Here is a 17758-nt window from a genome sequence, read left to right as displayed (position 1 = left end):
ACTTCATAGGACTAGGTGCTGTGCGGCTTCTTCTCGCGAGAGACGGGAGACGCGAAGCCGGCGTCTGCGGAGCGGGTATTCAGGCTAAGGAGGAAGGTGAGTTCGTTCGGGGCGGCTCGCGCGCCCGCCCCGGCCTAACGGGCCTCCTCGGGCCCACTCTCATCCTCCGGCCTCTGGTTTCGGCTCCCGGCGCCGACCCTGGCTTGCCCGGGGAAGCCGGGGTGAGGGACCACCGTGGCCAGGGCCCCGCATGCGGCGGCATTCCTGACGCCGGGGCTCGGCTGGTGCCTCCCTCTTTCCGCGTGAAACCCGGAGCTGGCATCGGGATCGCCAGTTTACTCAGAGCCATCTGTGTGACCTTGGGTCTCCTTCAGGGCACCTGGCGCAAAGCGCGAAATCTGGGAGAACCTGGAGTCACAGGTTGTCCCTTTGAGCCCGGCACTTAGTTCCGACTTAGCTAGGATGCTTACTTAGAAAACGGACCCAGGCTTTGGTCCCGAGAGGTGACCCCCTGCCAGGGTGCGGTCCAGGGATCTGGCATTAACACACCGTTTGGAAGTTTTGGGAGAGGCTTGCTTCTTAGCGTCTGACGTGCCCGAGTCCAAGCGAGGTCTTCAGAGGGGAGCGGAGCGCCTCGCTGCTCCACTAGGAAAGATCTAAACTGTGCGTTTATTGTCATGATCGAGCATGTATGTGGAGGCCAGAGGACAGCTTTGTTTTTCATCAGAAGGAGTCCACCTCCCTTGTGCCAGAGTCCCTGGTGGCCTGAAGCTCACCGGTTAAGGCTGGACTGGCTGGCCAGTCTGCCCGCCTCCAGCTCCCCCGTGCTGGATTACACACTCAGCCACATAAGCTTTAAAAAATTACATATATTCTCTTTTGTATTATGCTGGGGGGAGGAATGTGCACTGTGGAAGTCAGAGGACAACTTTCAGGAGTTGATTTTCTACTTCCACTTTGGGTTCTAAGGATTGAACTCAGGTTGTCCGGCTTGTGTAGCAAGCAAGCACCTTACCCATTGAATCATCTCGATGGCCCACACATCCAGCTTTTCTGTGTGGGGTCTGGGGCTCAAACTCGAGACCTTGTGCTTGGAAAGCATGGGCTTTACCCACCGAGCCATCCCCAGAGCTCTGATAGTGCTTTTTGAGACAAGAGCTTCACTGAGAGGCCCAAGCTGACCTCAGAACTCATGACCCTTCTTCAGTATCCTAAGAGAGCTAGGATTACAGGCAAGCTCCACCATTCTTAACTACTAAGTTTGTTTGATCTTGTGGTATTGACGTCTGAACCCAGGACCTTACATGTGCTAGCTAAGCACAAACCACTGAACCGTACCCCTGTCCCTCATCAGTGACACCTGCAGCCACTGTCAGATCCAACCCCACCCCTTACCCCCATTAACCTTAAATGGGACCACAAGCCTAAGAATCTGCTTGTTAGGTGCTTTAAAGATAAATACGTCCATCTCCAGGAGTTCTCAGATGTTTGCTCTTGCTCTTACTGTCTGATAATAACTTTTTTTTTCTTTTGAAATGGGGTCTCACTATGTAGTCTTGGAACTTGATATGTAGACCAGACTGGTCTCGAACTCCCAGAGATCTGCCTGCCTTTGTCTTGGAGGTGCTGGTATGAAAGGCACATATCACCACACATGGCTGTTAGTAGCATTTTTGAAAAGCCTTGGGTGGATGCTGTCAGTTGGAGACACATCCTACAAACAAGGTCAATTATGTGACATTGACTTCCACTTCACCTCTTTGAAGTTGTGAAACCACCCTGAGTCACAGCTCCTGAGTATGCTGGCGCTGGGTGTGTGTGTGTGTGTGTGTGTGTGTGTGTGTGTGTGTGTGTGTGTATTTGGTTTTGTTGTTTTGAAACATTTACCACAGTAACAAAAAATGTGATGAAAATTGTCACACTTTGGCTCTTAGAGCTGAAAAGAACATTGTCTATTAAGGAAATGCTGACTGTGAGCTGTAGGGGTGTGTGTGTGTGTGTGTGTGTGTGTGTGTGTGTGTGTGTGTGTGTGTTGGTGGAGGGGGAGGGTTAAGGTTGAATCTACTTGTGAGGTCCCTCCTGTTATGGAAGAAGAATGTTTTACTTACACTCTAATAATTTACTGACAGTCCTGCTGGAACTGGATGTCAGAGGTGAGGCTCTCTTGTGAAGTTCTAAGGATGAAAAGGAAGCTTCGCATTCCTCCAGTACAAGCATCTGTAAGGAGGAGAGAGCTTTTACCGAGACTGTTGGAAACAAAGACAGACGACTGGACAGTATTTCATTGAGCCCTGTGTACCAGCCTCTGCCGAGTGCTTTACGTAACTTACTGTTCCAGATTTCTTATCAGTCTTAAAAATATGAGGTTATTTACTGTTGCTGTTTATTGACAAGGAGACTCAGCTGACTTGCTGTAGTCCTGTACTTAATGAAACAAAGCAGTTTTACAGGTTATTCATTTTTAATAATTTACTACCCAGCAGTAAGTACTCTTGTCTTCCCTGGCAGGCTCTTTTTTTTTTTTTCTTCCCGAGACAGGGTTTCTCTGTGTAGTTTTGGTGCCTGTCCTGGATCTTGATCTGTAGATCAAGCTGGCCTCGAACTCACAGAGATTGGCCTGGCTTTGCCTCCCGAGATCAAGCTGGGATTAAAGGCGTGCACCACCACTGCCCATCCCCTGACAGGCTCTTAAATGTGAGATTGACCCCAAATTACCCAACTTAAAGATTTATAAGTCTTCTTTCTCAAAATCATGTGACAATTAAAAGCTTTAAAGTGTTCGTTCTCGATGGTGTACTTTTTAAGGATTTAAAATCCCAAACAACCAATCACTCCTGCCTGTCTGATAACCACACGGCATCCTTCTAGGCTTTTTGTTGAGTCAGAATAGCACAGAGCTGGTGTTCACATGAAGAAACTAGACAAAAAGGTGTGGTTGAAGAAAATGCAGTAGAGAGTCATTTTGGAATGGAAGTTAGACTTTGAATCTAGCTAGCTAAGGACTTCACTTTTGCCGTAGCACTGAAAACCATTAGTAACTTACTTCTAAAGGGACAAAACTGTGTAATCAAGGGTGACTCTGGTTAAAGGTCATAGTTTTCAGACACAAAGGAAACAGTTATGTGAGGTGAACATTTTTCAAGCCAAGCATGAGGTTGCATACTTGTAATTCTAGTACTTGGAAAAGAGGAGGCAGGATCAGAAGTTCAAGGCCAGCCTGGGCTATATGAGACCTTGACCCTTCCCCCAAAAAAGTAACAGAAAAATGAAATAATTACGTTTTATTTGTGTGTGTGTGTGTGTGTGTGTATGTGTGTGTGTGTGTGTATGTGTATGCTCATCTGTGCCACACCTGCACATGTGGAGGTCACAGGACAACCTGTATAAGTCACTTCTCTCTCCTTGGGGGTACATTGAGACTGAACTCAGTTCATCAAGCTTGGCAATAAGTGTCCTTACTGGCCGATCCATCTGCTGGCCCCTAAAGTGAATGTTTTTATAGAAGGAAAGTGTAATGCATGTGACTTAAATTCAGCCTGAAAGTGTGGTGGTGTCATTCTCGAAGAGTTGGCCATCTCTGCAGAAGTCAGAGTGTTCAGCATGAGCCTCCTCCACTGCTTTTTTGTTTCACTAGCTTGAAGCTAGAAGCTTGGTAGCATTAATGTTTAAGGAAGGAGGAGCCGAACAGAGGTATCCCTTGGCCTCCTTCACAGTATACAGACCTGCATATCAAGTGGAAGAGAAAACTAACCCGGGGTGGGAAGTTTTCATGGTTACACAGGTTTGGATTCTAGTCCCAGCATTTGTTTTACTCACGTAATATTGGTTGTATGCAGTGTTGGCTGACCCAGATCTTTGCTGTACATTGGGAATTCCCTAATATCAGGCTAGTCTGAGGGTCAGTTGAGATAATGTATGTATACGGTGCTTCACAGAGGCTGGCTAATGTTAAATGCAGAAAACAGTGCTGGTCACTGCAGATTCAGTGCAACTGAATTTTTATAAGGAATGAAAAGGAAGTGTTTGATTGCAAGTTCTAAATCTTTTTTTTAAGCTGTAACTATGGTTAGGACAGCTGCCAATTTCTTGCCTTCCTCTGTGAGTCCCTTCAGCCTGATGAATGGCCTGATTGTTTTGTAGTCAGCTCTAACTCCAGCCTCTTTACTTGATTCTGATCCCCTTGACTTGACTTTGCCATCTCCGTCTTGTCTACCTGTCATGTCAGGGAATGTTGGGATTATGAAGCCTTGGGGCTCTAGGTTCCTTAGTCAGACTCTCAGGGCTTACACCAAGCTGTAATGCATCCTTAGGGGGAAGTTGTTGGACTCATACTTGATGATAGCCCAGGATTAAACTCCACTTTTGTTGTCTTGATTTCTTTTGCCAGTGGCTTTTAGGTACGGCAGCACTGCAGGAATGGCAGAGTTTGGGATCTCCCCCGGCCACCTTGTGGCAGTGTTCTGGGACAAGTCATCTCCTGAGGAGGCTCTGAACAAACTGGTAGATCGTCTTCAAGGGTTGACCGGCAGCGAGGGCCAAGTGTTCACAGAAAACATCAGCCAGCTGTTGCAGGGTAAGTGCCACCTACTCTGTTCTTCTCAGGGCAAGAAGAGTTTTCATGGGTGAGCTGCTGCTTGTAGTTTCTGACACTTGATTTTGTTTGGGGTCACCCCATTTTTTCCACGCACTTGGGCATGTTGGTAATTTCTGCATGTTCTTTTCTTTGGTGGCTGTTTCTTGTTCTAAAAAGCTCCTTTTTTACTTCTTTCCCTGATCTTACTAGGGTTTAGTAAAACATGGAGCAGAACAGTCTTAACACCCTTTTGCTAATATCGGGGTCTTCATATTTGCTATGTAGTTCTTTCTCCTGGGATGACAGCTGTATCCTCTGGGAGGTCTATGGGAGGGTTGGGAGATCTCTCCCTGGGTAGACAACTGTTGATTATTCTTTTCAGCTGCCCATAAAGAATCCAGCTTCGATGTTATTCTGTCCGGTGTAGTCCCAGGAAGCGTCTCTCTGCACAGTGCTGAGGTTCTGGCTGAGATGGCCCGAATCCTTCGGCCAGGGGGATGTCTGTTTCTGAAAGAGCCAGTGGAGACAGCTATAGGTAAGGACATCTGTCTTCAGAAGAGGAGCGGTTAACACAACTGAGTCTTTCGCATGTGCATGCTGTCTCCCTGAGCCAGAGGTACCACTTGGAGATCAGTGTTCTGTAGTGGTTCCTTTTCAGGGATAGATGTTAGAATCCGAGCAACAGGTATTAAAAAAGTGTCATCTTTGGTGACCTGTCAGGTCATTAATAGAAGAAAATTGTCCCTAATGGTGAATGGCTGAATTCTGTCACCATGAAAGGCTCATCTTTGTCATGTCTCTAACACAGAGACCATTGTAGCAGGAAGGAGGAGCACTTAGCAACTTCCTGTGAATCTGAGCTTATTCCAGAATAGAGTTGAAAAGAAATGGCTGGAATTATGGGGCTAAAGAGTGATATGTGAAGCGTGGTGGTGGTGGTGGTGGTGGAGAGTGATATGTGAAGCGTGGTGGTGGTGGTGGTGGTGGTGGTGCAGGCCTTTAATCCCAGCACTTGAGAGGCAGAGGCATATGGACTGTGAGTTCAAGGGTAGCCTGGTCTATAGAGTAAGTTCCAGGACAGCCAGGGTCACACAGAGAAACTCTGTCTTGAAAAACAAACAAACAAAAAAAAAAAAAAAAAAAGAGAGAGAGAGAGAGAGAGAGAGAGAGAGAGAGAAATAGGTGAGTAATAGAAATGAAAATATTTTGGAATGAATAAAACAGGAATTGTATATCTAGAGCTGTGACCTTGTGATGTCTATCGCAGACACCAGCTTTCTTGCTGGAAAACTTTTTTTTATTATTTTTAAGAGAGAATGAGTTTGTGTGCGTTCACACGTCTGTCTGTCTGACTGTCTCTCTGCCTGCCTGCACATGGGTATATAAACGTGAATGCAGGAGGCCAGAGGTGTTGGATCTCCCTGAAGCTAGAGTTAAGGTGGTTGTGAGCCTCCCATTGTGGGTGCTGGAAACCACATGAGTTCTGAGTTGGAACTCAAGTCCTCAAGATGATGCAGCAGTCATTTTTACCCACTGAGACCTCTTGACCAGCCCCTCTAATCTGTTTTTTAAATTGCAATTTAAATTTTCAGAAAATTCAGTTGTTGAATACATAGTACAAAAATTAAAAGTAAGTGCATTGAAATTCACATTATTCAGGCCAAGAAGACGGCTCAGTTGATGATGTGCTTGAGGTGCAAGCATGAGGGCCTAAATTCAACCTCTAGAGCCCATATTAAAAGCTCTGCAGAGGTGGAAACAGCTGGATCCCTGAGGCTCCCTGCTCAGCCAGTCTAGCCTACTTGGGTGTTCTAGCCCCTCAGAAACCCTGTCTCACAAAAATGGTGGCTGGCTCCTGAAAAAACATTTAAAATTGACCTCTGACCTCCACATGTAAACATACACTCAACACACCACATTATTTTAAATAGTTCATTTAAATCTAAATCAGAGTTTATTATATTTTACATTGCTGACTGGCTTTCCCCCACCCCTACCCCAAGATGTTACTCTGTAGCTAAGCTGGCCTGGAATTCACTATGTAGACCAGGTTAGCCTTGAACTCTTGTCAGTCCTTCTGTCTGTCTGCATATGAACATGAGTGTAGGAGGCCAGAGGTGTTGAACCTCTGGAGCTAGAGTTTAGGTGCTTGTGAGCCTCCCAGTGTTGGTGCTGGAAACCACATTCCCATTCTCTGCAAGAGTGGTCCGTGCTTGGAACCACTGAACCACTTGAACCATCTCTCCAGCCCCTTCTTGCTGGAAGTTGAAACCTTGGGTCACTAAATGGTGTCTGATAGAGCTCTACAGAGACAAAGCTTGGGTTTCTGTGTACTTGACAGTTTATAACTTTATGAATTACCCAACTTTCTCTGGATTTCTGAGAAGCAGAATGGTAATAGTGGAATTATGACCTATCCTAGCCTAAGAGAGAACACTAGAACAACCAAAAGATTTTTCAAGTTAAACTGCTGTCACTGAACTCTATGCACATTACACAAAGAAGGTTTTTCTGTTTGAGAGCCTGCTGGCTCACAGAGGATAGAGCCTTAGAGTTCTCCCCAGCTTTGACGTGGGAAGCCACTAATGGGGGTTTTCCTTGACAGGTGACAATGACAAAATGAAGACGCCCTCTAAACTGTGCTCGGCCCTGACTCTTTCTGGCCTGGTGGAAGTAAAAGAGGTAGGAGGGAGAGAGAGCCTTCCTTGTTAGGTGTGCAAACCTTGGGTGACTCAGACCCAGAAAGTTTGTCCCTAGTGTAGCTGGGGGCAAGTAAGGTTAGAGGTGCTCTTCAGAATTAGGCGGTCATTTGAAACTTACTGCCTAAGAGTTAAATACGAGATGCCTCGAAGAAGAAACCCTTGGGAGCAGATCCCTTCTGAAGACTCGTGGCTGGTACTGGTCTGCCTGGAATTCTTTAATGTGGTGGCTTTGCTGCAGGGGACAGGTTGCTTGCTGCTGCTGCCCATCTCAGTGTATACAAGTCTAGGCCTAGATGGAATACTGTCCCTTTAGACCTTTTGGTGGAAGTCTAGATGGGGGCTGAGCACTTAGGACAGTAGAGTAAAGATGTTCAAGTTAAGCAGAGGCATTTTATAGTTCCATAGTCTCCTCTAGAAACTAAATGTAAAAATATTAGCGTTTCCTTGGTTTTGGAGAGGTGTTATTCCATAATAACTGTTGGTGTTGTATTTCTAAATTTTTTAAAAATGTGATTCAGGGCCTTAAATTCTTTTTTGAGACAGACTCACTGTTGGATGTTGTCCAGGCTGGCCACAAGGCTGGCTTGGTGAAACAGTGAACGGCGACGGTGCATTGATAACGTTGGATATCTTCAATTGCAGTTGCAGCGGGAATCCTTAAGCTCGGAGGAGGTGCAGTCTGTCAAGGAACACCTGGGCTACCACAGTGACAGCCTGCTCTCAGTTCAAATCACTGGCAAGAAGCCAAACTTTGAAGTGGGCTCTTCCAGCCAGCTTAAGCTTTTCATTTCCAAGAAGTCTTCAGGTAAGACTAGCCTGGGGACATTCTATGTGAGTGGGCCTGAGGAGCTTGTTAGCAACTGAACCATGATCTAAATAGTCTTAGATTATCCTTTAATCTGTCATTTGCAAATTGCAGAATGCTTACCGTGCTTTTATCTTAGACATATTAGTATCCAAACCTGACAATTTCCTGGTGCACTGAGGCCACCTCATATTGGAGGCCTGAGTCACTTGTTCAGTTGATGAAGTCTCTCCAGACCCTGAAAGGACGGGTTTATCTTTAGGAGACGTCACAATGGCGATAATGGTGCACAGGGTCTCTTGTTCAGTTTTCAGGGCTTTTTTCTTTTTCTTTTCTTTTCTTTTTTCTTTTGTTTTGTTTTGTTTTTTGAGATAGGGTTTCTCTCTGTAGCCTTGGCTATCCTGGAACTCACTGTGTAGGCCAGGCTGGCCTCAAACTCACAGATATCTGTCTTCCTCTGCCTTCTAGTTGCTGGGATTAAAGGCGTGCGTCACCACTGCCAGGCTGTAGGGCTTTTTTCTATGCCTGTAAAGTCACAAACTTATTTCTAAAGATTACTTGCTAGTTTGATTTTTTAATGTTTTATATATTTTAGAATTTTAAAAATGTAATTATTGTTTAATTTTTTTAGATGTGCAACAGCCATTTTTAACATACCTTTTTAAGTTAACATTTTCATACTCAGCATATTCATACAGAAAAATGGTTTCTGTCATGGCATTTTCATATACATCATTGTACCTTGCTCCTACCATCCCCTGTAGATACTATTTTAATGTTTCTGTCAGAGCTGTAGTGACAGTTTTGTTGGTTTGATTTTGATGGAACATCTTCCAGGATGTGTCCTGTTGAAATGCTTAAAAACAAAACCCGTGTTTCTTTATTTTATTTTATTTTATTTTTGAGACAGGGTTTCTCTGTGAAATAGTGCTGGAACTTACTCTGTAGACCAGGTGGCCTTGAACTCACAGAGATCCACCTGCCTCTGCCTCTCAAGTACTGGGATTAAAGGTGTGTGCTACCACTGCCCCAAAACCCGCGTTTCTTCTGCTCAAACAATTGTGTGCATGTTTGTGTGCATGCACACCTTGCTCATCCTCCTCCTTCCTATTGCTCTTTTCTCTTGTCTCAGTTGTTTCTTGCCTCTGAAGAAGGCATAGATTTAACAGGTGTTTGTTGGCATATCCATACCGCATTCTTTTGCTGTCTAGTCGCAAGCCTTTTTCTTTCTTTCTGTTTTTTTTTTTTTTTTTTTTTTTTGAGACAGGGTTTCTCTGTGTAGTCCTGGCTGTACTGGAAATAACTCTATAGACCAGGCTGCCCTTAAACTCAGAGATCCACCTACCTCTGCTGCCTGAGTACCGGGATTAAAGGTGTGCACCACTGCCACCCAGCAGCCTTGATCTTTATGAAGTACTTCCACCCCAATTTCTGGTCCTCACTTCTCTGTCTTCTTGAGTGGCAGGAATTAGAGGTCCATGTTCTCAAACATGGCCTCGGGAAGTGTTTGGACCTTTGATTTCATGCTTCCTGGAGGGTTGAGACAGCTTAGGTCAGCAGTTGACCATGTGGATGTTCTGAGTATCCAGCTGTGGCAATGATGATCCCTGGTGGTGTGTTTACCCAAAAGGCCTTACTGAGGATTTGCCCCTCTAAATCCCCAGCCCTAAGGCTCATAGATTCTTTCTGGTATCCTGACCTAGATGGAAAAATGTTCTGTCATTGACTGTGACCTGGCCACCAGCAGCACTAGAGTCTGTTTTTTATATACCAGGCTTAAGTGAGGCTAAATCTTTGCTGGTTTTGGAGTTGTTGACACTTCTCTCATTTGATTCTCAGAATAGCTCCAGTAGGCAGAGGGGGTGTGGAAAGTCAGGTAGGACGGAAAAGGCAGCATCGGGTGGAGGTCGTGACCTCGTATACCTACAGCTGCAAGACTAGGGTGGCAGGCACCCCACACGGTGCTTAGGGCTAGGTAGGGTGATGGGCACGCTGGAGGAGTGCCCAGCACAAGGCAAACAATGCAGGCTGCCTTTACTGTGTGAAGCTGTGCCTTTTGTTCCTAGTGGAGCTGCGTGGGCTTGCTTGTAGTTTGCTTCCGACTGGTTAAAGAGTTCTCTCCTTCTTCTTGGATGCAGTGAAGCCTGTTGTGGATCCTGATGCCGCCAAACTCTGGACCCTTTCAGCCAATGACATGGAGGATGACAGCGTGGTGAGTTGGCCCTGCGGTCACCTTTCAGGCCTTGCATCAGTGTGAACGGCTGTAGTGAAAAGTGGCCTTCAGTTTTTGTTTTGTTTTGATTTCATGTATATGAGTCTGTATGTGTGCGTCTGTCTGTCTGTGCACTATATGCATGCCTGGTGCCCTCGCAGCCCAGAAGAGGGTGTTGAATTCCCTGTAACTGGAGTCGAGTTACAGGTAGTTATTCGCTGCTGAGTAGGTACTAGAAACCAAACCCACATCCTCTGCAAGAGCAGCAAGTACTTTAATCACTGAGCCGCGTCTCCAGCCCCGGGAGTAGCCTTTTTGATCTGTAGGTGTGAATGTGTTTAAGGCCCAGGATGTAGCAGTGTCTGATTTCATGTCTTTTATTAGGAAATTCCATATTAGTAGCATTTTAAATTTATTTTTTAATGTCTTTTCCCCTACAGATTTTTTTTGTCGTCTTTACATGAAATAGTAAAGATTCTTGAAGACATAAACCAGGAAAGAGTTTGGCAGCTGAGATGCTTTCTTGGCCTCTGTCTAGGCAATTGAATGCTCACTGAATGAAATTCATTGAATGCTCACTGTCTTAAACTTAGTGTTTGCACCTTTGATCTGCCCATCTATCAGAAAATTAAGCTGGGCCATGGTGTCGAACACCTTTAATCCCAGCACTCAGGAGGCAGTGGCTGGTAAATCTCTTGAGTTCAAGGCTAGCCTGGTCTTTAGAGCAAGTTGTAGGCCAGCCAGGGCTACACAGAAAAACCTGGTCTTGAAGAAAAATAAAAATGGGAAGTTGTTTCAACACCTTTACTGTTAAGAGTGATGAGCAAAATAGGCCATGGTTCATGCTCTCAGAATTTATAAATGTAACTGTCTTCACATTTACAAAAAAGTTACACAAATATATGTATCATTATTTGCTTTTATTCCTCTGGAATTTTGTGGGAAATGTTTTACTTTGACTTTATTCCTGTGATTATTCATATATTGAAATAAATACAGCACTTCTCTGCATTTCACCTGTTCCCACTCTCACCATGAACACACACACATTCTCTATATAGTACCGGCCAACTTTGCTCTGTGTGTGTGTGTGTGTGTGTGTGTGTGTGTGTGTGTGTGTGTGTCTGCGAGTGGTGTGTGCTCTCTCATAGCCTGCGATTACCTCAGCTTTTCGTCAGAGAGATGGTGGCTGTGTTCTGATTGTTTTGATTACTCTCCAGGATCTCATCGACTCGGATGAACTGCTAGATCCAGAAGATTTGAAGAAGCCCGATCCAGCCTCCCTGAGGGCTCCGTCATGTGGGGAAGGGAAAAAGAGGAAGGCCTGTAAGAACTGGTGAGTGCTGGGGGAGCGGGTATGGGCTGCAGGTTCTTCTCCAGTGGTCATCTCTGTTCCTTGTTCTCTTGAATGGGTTTTCCTGTGAGATGTGAGGTGTATAGAGGAGTAAACCAAACAGCAGGTAACCTTAAAGAATAGCAAAGACCCACGCCATCTTCTGGAGGAAGAAACGGAAGCATCCTGGCTGGGCATCCAGCACTCAGGAGGCAGAAGCAAGCAGAGCTCTCTGACTTTGAGGCTAGCCTGGTCTACATAGAGAGTTCCAGGCCAGCAAGGGCTCCACGTGAGACCCTGCCTCAAACAACCGAAGAAAAAAGAACAGAAAGTATCATAGCCTTCATAGTTCCGAGTCAGAAGTCATTTTTCCCTGTGGTTTAAGGGTTCAGAGACAGTTGGGCTGTTTTCTGTCTTCTGATGACCCTTCCATAAAACCTTGATCCAGAAGACTACTTTCTCCATTTTGGAAAGAAATCCTTGGGGCCCTGGTTCCTTGGTATCATTTTATGATAGTTTGCCTAGAGTAGGGTCTGTTCTTCTGTGCATCTCTGCAGTCTTAAAAGCCAAGTCTGTGGTCCTGGGAGTAGTGTTTATTTTGTTTAGGAGTTTTTGTCTAGGTAACATGTGACTTAGATGTTGACCTCTTTAGTTCTTTTTGTTTGTTTGTTTTTGAGACAGGGTCTCACTGTGAAGACTTGGCTGGCCTGGAACTTGCTTTGTAGAGCAGGTGGCCTTGAATTCACAGAGATGTGCCTGTCTCTGCCTCCTGAGTGTTGACTTTAAAGGTGTGCTCAACTGAATTTGGCTGGTCCTATAATTTTTTTGCCCTCTTTTACATTTTCTAGTATTTTTCTTTTGTCCCTTTCTGGGAGATTATTAATCTTTTTTTTTTTTTTAATAAAAAAAAAAACAAAAACTAGCCGGGCGGTGGTGGCGCATGCCTTTAATCCCAGCACTCGGGAGGCAGAGCCAGGCGGATCTCTGAGTTCGAGGCCAGCCCGGTCTACAGAGTGAGTTCCAGGAAAGGTGCAAAGCTACACAGAGAAACCCTGTCTCAAAAAACCCAAAAAAAACCCACTGTTCTGCCTGCACATACACCTGCAGGCCAGAAGAGGGCACCAGATCTCATTACAAATGGTTGTGAGCCACCGCATGGTTGCTGGGAATTGAACTCAGGACCTCTGGAAGAGTAGCCAGTGCCCTTAACCTCTGAGGCATCTCTCCAGCCCCAAGATTATCAATCTTCTAAAACCTTTGTTATTATTTAATTACTCCTATCATGATTTTAGTTTGTAGTTTTCTCTTTGCTATTACGCCCCCACCATCCTTTTTCATTTAGATATAAAGAAACCAATACCCTTTCCTGGCTTTTGGAGACTGGGTTACTCTATATCCCTGACTGGCCTGGAACTCACTGTATAGACCAGGCTGGCCTTGAACTCAGAGATTTACTTGCCTCTGCCTCCTGAGCACTGGGATTAAAGGCGTGCACCACCACCGCTGGGCTGGTTTTTTGTTTTGTTTTGTTTAATTTTTAATATTTATTATTTATTTAATATTTTATTATTTAATTTTTAACATTTTTACACTGGTACCCATGAGTCCTCTGCAAGAGCAGTATGCACTGTTAACTGCTAATCCATCTCTTCAGCTCTTCCAAGCTGCCTTTTTCTTTTAGTTGGCCTCTGACTCCCTGGTTAGAGGATTCTTAGGATACTTGGTGGTCATAGTCTTCCTAATTTAAAAGTAGAGGACAGAGTCAGGTGTGGTGGTGCATACTTACAATCCCAGCATGCAGGAGACTGAGGCAGGGTTGCAAGTTCAAAGCTGGCTTGGACTATATAGTAAGACTGTGTCTCAAAAAACTTCTTAAAATAAACGAAAACAAGCTGATCATGTTAACTGAGCATCTAGGTGGATTGATTTGGTCACTTTTATTGAAGAGAATCTAGGTCGATGTTGGGGATAGGGAGGCTCCAAATCCCAGAGCCCTGTGTCCTATACTCAGATTGGCTGGATTGCTTCAGGGCGGTCTTTTCATGTATGCTACCAGCCCTTTGGCACCCACCGCAAGGCTTCAGGGTCTGGCAGGAGTGATGGTTTATCTGTTAAGTGGAATCTTCGGTTTCCCTACCGTTTCCAACGGTGTGGTGTTGTTTCTGTAGTTCTGGTGGGGGTGTGAGAGAGGTGAAATTTTAGGTTACCTGTGTCATTCTGTCCTAACAGGGAAGCCTAGCGTTGTGTTTGTGCAGATGCCGTGCAGGCTTGACTTGTTTATCAATCCACTGGTTGTTTTTATTTATTTTTGTTCGTTTTTTGAGAGTCTCACAATATAGTTAAGGCTGACCTTGAACTTGGAGCTGTTCTCTGTCTGCCTCCCAGGTGCTGGATTTCAGTCCTGACTGCCCCGCGCAGCCCTCGTCAGTCTTTAGGTGTTCCAATTTCCCAACATTTGCAAATGAGAGGGTTTCAAGTAAAAACCCAGATTTTTCTGTTGATTATTTTTATTTTTGTTTGTTTGTGGTGTTGGGGATTAAGCTCACGGTCCCGCACATACTAGACAAGTGCTCTACCACTGAGCTGCATCTCAGCACCTTCTATTCTTGAATTTGGAAATTGTGGCGACTCTGCTTCTTTCCCCAGCAGCCTACTCCAGCCTGCTGGTCCGTAGCATTAACTTGACTCTTGGTAAAGAGAGAAAAAATCTTCAAATGTGTATTAGCACTGTTAGCGGTTGGAAGTTTCTGGGTAGTGGCAAGTCTCACTCATCAGCCGTTGGTTTCTCCCTAGCACCTGTGGCCTTGCAGAAGAACTGGAAAGAGAGAAGTCAAAGGAGCAGCAGGGTGCTCAGCCCAAGTCAGCCTGTGGAAATGTACGTACCTGCACCCAGTACATCGGGACATAGACTAGCTGCCATTAAGAGATCTGTCTGTCGTCAAGCTTTCTCATAGTAGGCTGGTGTGAAAGGCCATGTATGTAGCTGTGATGAGAAGAGCTTGTCCTGAGCATGCCCATGCTGAGGGGTGGCTATCTTTTTTTAATTTTGTTAGCCCTTTTGTCTCTTCCTTGGTGTGGGATGTGGTTTACTCAGTACTTTGGCTGACCTTGATGTGATCCTGTAGTAGAGGCTGCCCGAGATACCAGCCCTCTGGCTTCCTTCAGACAGGGCTTAAACTCGGGCAGGCCATAAACTTGCCTCTGCCTCCCAAGCACAGCGGTTACTGGTGTGTGTGTCACCTCCCCTGGCTGGCACCCTAGGACTGACTTTTCATAGCACAAGAGACCTGTGGGCATACTAAGATGTCCTTCCTTTGCCCCTCAGCCTCTGTTGACTCCTGTTCTCTCCACAGTGCTACCTGGGGGATGCTTTCCGCTGTGCCAACTGCCCCTACCTTGGGATGCCAGCCTTCAAGCCTGGAGAACAGGTGCTCCTGAGCAACAGCAATCTCCAGGATGCCTAGGAGGACCCTCAGGCCCACACACCTCCTCCTCCAGCCGCCTCCTGCCCCTCAGCCCCCGCCACTGCCTCCTCCCACCTCTGGATTCAATCACTCTGAAAACATTCGCAGGGAGAGGCTTGTAGCAGAGTGAAGCTGCTGAGGTGCAGTGGTGTGTGGTGCTGCTGTGTCCCAACAGACCTGCCTCTCACAGTGTCAGGAGAAGCGTGAACCCTAAGGAGCTCCACTCCTGATGTGACAGTGCTGACCCTCTCCACCCTTGAGGCTAGACTCCTGACTATTTATGCTGTACAAGCTCCCGGCTCCACTCAGTGATGCTGCCGGACTGACTTCCTCAGTGTGTGATTCTTGGAGCCATGGGTCAGCTGTCAGAGGGCCCAGGGGCACCAAAGGAGTCGCTCCTCCAGTTGCTGTGACCCATCCTGTCCCTCTGCCTTCCACCTCACCCCATTTGCTGTAGTGTTGTATCTGTGTCCTGTTGTCATCTCTGTTAAACAGTAGGTATGAAACTTCCAGGGTTCTGTGTGTCCCTTGTATGTATGTATGTGTGTATGTGTGTGTGTGTGTGTGTGTGTGTGTGTGTGTGTGTGTGTGTGTGTGTGCAGTCTGTTCCAGTCGTCCACATTCAACTTGGACTATGAAACTCATTTTGGAAGAAGCCGATGTCACAGGGGAGTGGGCCAGAGCTGCCCTTATAGATTAGGACCTGTCTCCATCTCCTGTAGGAGAGTCCAGGTTGAGAAGTGGGGGAGAAGCAGGTCAGGGCAGGCTGGGCCAGCAGGGAAGTGTCAGAACAGGGGACCCCTTCATTCTCCTTGCTGCCTGCCTGCCACACGCCTGTAACCCATCGTGCCTGATCTTTTCTGTTTTAAATAAAAGTGTCCATTGTTACCTGTCCTTGAAACTTGATTCTCCTAGCTTGCTTCTGCTGGTCCCTGCTGCTGAAGTTTAGCTGTGGGTGTAGGAAAAGCCCCTTTGAGAAACAGAATTCCCATTGACCTCAGTGACCCTTGCCCTGTGTTACCTCCCCTCCAATTACAGCAAGACCTGAATGACACTGGAGGTTCTCTTCTGGGCCTGAATGGAGAAGTTCCGATAAAGTGAAAGGATTTGTAAAAGACTCACAGTCCCGTCTAGACTTACAGTTAATTACAAGGGAGATTATCCTGAGTGAGTCTGGCCCACTCAGTTGATCCTTTAAAAGAAGTAGAGAAGAAAAGCATTTGTCTTGCTGCCCATGCAGAAGTTAGCTGTGAAGTGTGGTTTTTTGTTTCTGATTTTTTTTTTTATGTACATTGGCATGAGAGCTTCAAATCCCCTGGAACTGGAGTCACAGGCAGTTATGAGCTGCCATGTGGGCGCTGGGAATTGAACTTGGGTCCTCTGAAAGAGTAGCCAGTGCTCTTAACCCCTGAGCCATCTCTCCAGCCCCTAGTTTGGAAGTTTTAGGGGTATACCACATGCCTCTACGCATAGCCACCAAGAAAGTGGGGGCTAGAGCCCCACAGCTCTAAGGAGCTGGGTTCTGCCAGCATTGTCTTCCTCGAAGAGTTTCCAATGAGAACACAACCTGTGCCTGAGGTACTGGCTGGGGTCAGTGGATAGAGCACTTGCCTATGCACAAGACCTTGTTTTTGATTCCCAGTCCCAAAACCAAAAGGTTTTCTCAGGCCAGAGCAATTGACAGAGATAATAAAGGGGTATGTGGCTGACTGATCTGTCACATAGCAACAAAAACTAACAGCTCGAAGATGGCTTTAGGTTTAGCTCTGATCAGCTGGCTCAGCCACAGACCTGTTGATTGCTTCTGCAGTTGCCAAGGTGAGGGACAAACATTTTGGACTCTGGGTTGAGGAGGAGGAGCTCCTGGACCAGAGCTTCCTTGTGGGTTTAGTAAATGCCACAAGCCCCCAAGACCTGCTTGTTGATTTCCGACTGTGGCTGGTACAAAGGACAATGGCATGGTTGACATGATTATTGGGGCCCTGGTGGCAGTCACTCTAGCCTTCCAGAAGCAATCAACTCAGGGTCCTAGGATGGTGGAGAAAGCCCTTGCCCAGAGCATATGTAAGGTCCCAGCCTAGCTACAGCTGGACACTGAGGAAGGGTGGTGGGACACAGCTGTCTCTGAGCAGAGTCTTGCCTGCCTAGGGGGAAGTTTTAGCCATTTGTAAGCTTATAGTATAGAATCCACAAACGGTCAGCTTTCCCTGAATTCAGCCTAAGTTTACGTGAATGCAGGTGTAGGCCTAGGAGCCTTGTAATGATTGGTGTTTATGTGTGTGAGGGCATGCGTGCCATGGCGCACATGTGGGGGTCAGAGGGGCTGGTTCTTCCATCATGTGGGTCCAGTGATCAAACTCAGGCCATCAGGCTTGGCAGCCCTTGGTTTTTGTTTGTTTTGTTTTGAGACTGGGTTGCATGTAGGCCAGGCTGTATCCTCCATCTCCCTCCCTTCCTCCTCTCTTCCCCCTGTCTGAAACCAGGTCTGGTTACCCTAGCCTGAATCTCACTGTGTAGCCCAAACTAGCCTGGAACTCACAGTGATCTTCAGCCTCCCTAATACTGGCATTGCAAGAATGTGCCATCATGCCAAACTTGGTTAAAAATTGTTTTTTTTTCTTTTTCATTTTATGTGTATGTCCGCACACCAGGTTTGTGCAGTGCCCATG

The 17758-nt window shown here is 46.2% G+C and overlaps 1 protein-coding gene across 2 annotated transcripts; it reads left to right on the top strand.

The window, feature by feature from the left end:
- Positions 1–10: 10 nt before the first annotated feature.
- Positions 11–15990, top strand: Ciapin1 (cytokine induced apoptosis inhibitor 1). 2 transcript variants are annotated; one of them, XM_028871454.1, is made up of 9 exons: positions 11–96; positions 4388–4573; positions 4956–5108; positions 7179–7255; positions 7918–8080; positions 10219–10292; positions 11513–11628; positions 14419–14500; positions 14979–15990. In XM_028871454.1, exons 2-9 carry the CDS (start codon positions 4417–4419, stop codon positions 15087–15089), a joined length of 933 nt encoding a protein of 310 aa, XP_028727287.1. In that variant the 5' UTR covers positions 11–96; positions 4388–4416; the 3' UTR covers positions 15090–15990. The 2 variants fall into 2 exon arrangements, with proteins under 2 accessions (XP_028727287.1, XP_028727288.1); XM_028871455.2 differs by lacking the exon at positions 11–96 and adding an exon at positions 119–420.
- Positions 15991–17758: the final 1768 nt, after the last annotated feature.

The sequence above is a fragment of the Peromyscus leucopus genome, chromosome 5, assembly GCF_004664715.2.
Source record: "Peromyscus leucopus breed LL Stock chromosome 5, UCI_PerLeu_2.1, whole genome shotgun sequence".
Lineage (NCBI taxonomy): Eukaryota > Metazoa > Chordata > Mammalia > Rodentia > Cricetidae > Peromyscus > Peromyscus leucopus.
This window is presented reverse-complemented; position numbering and strand designations above follow the sequence as displayed.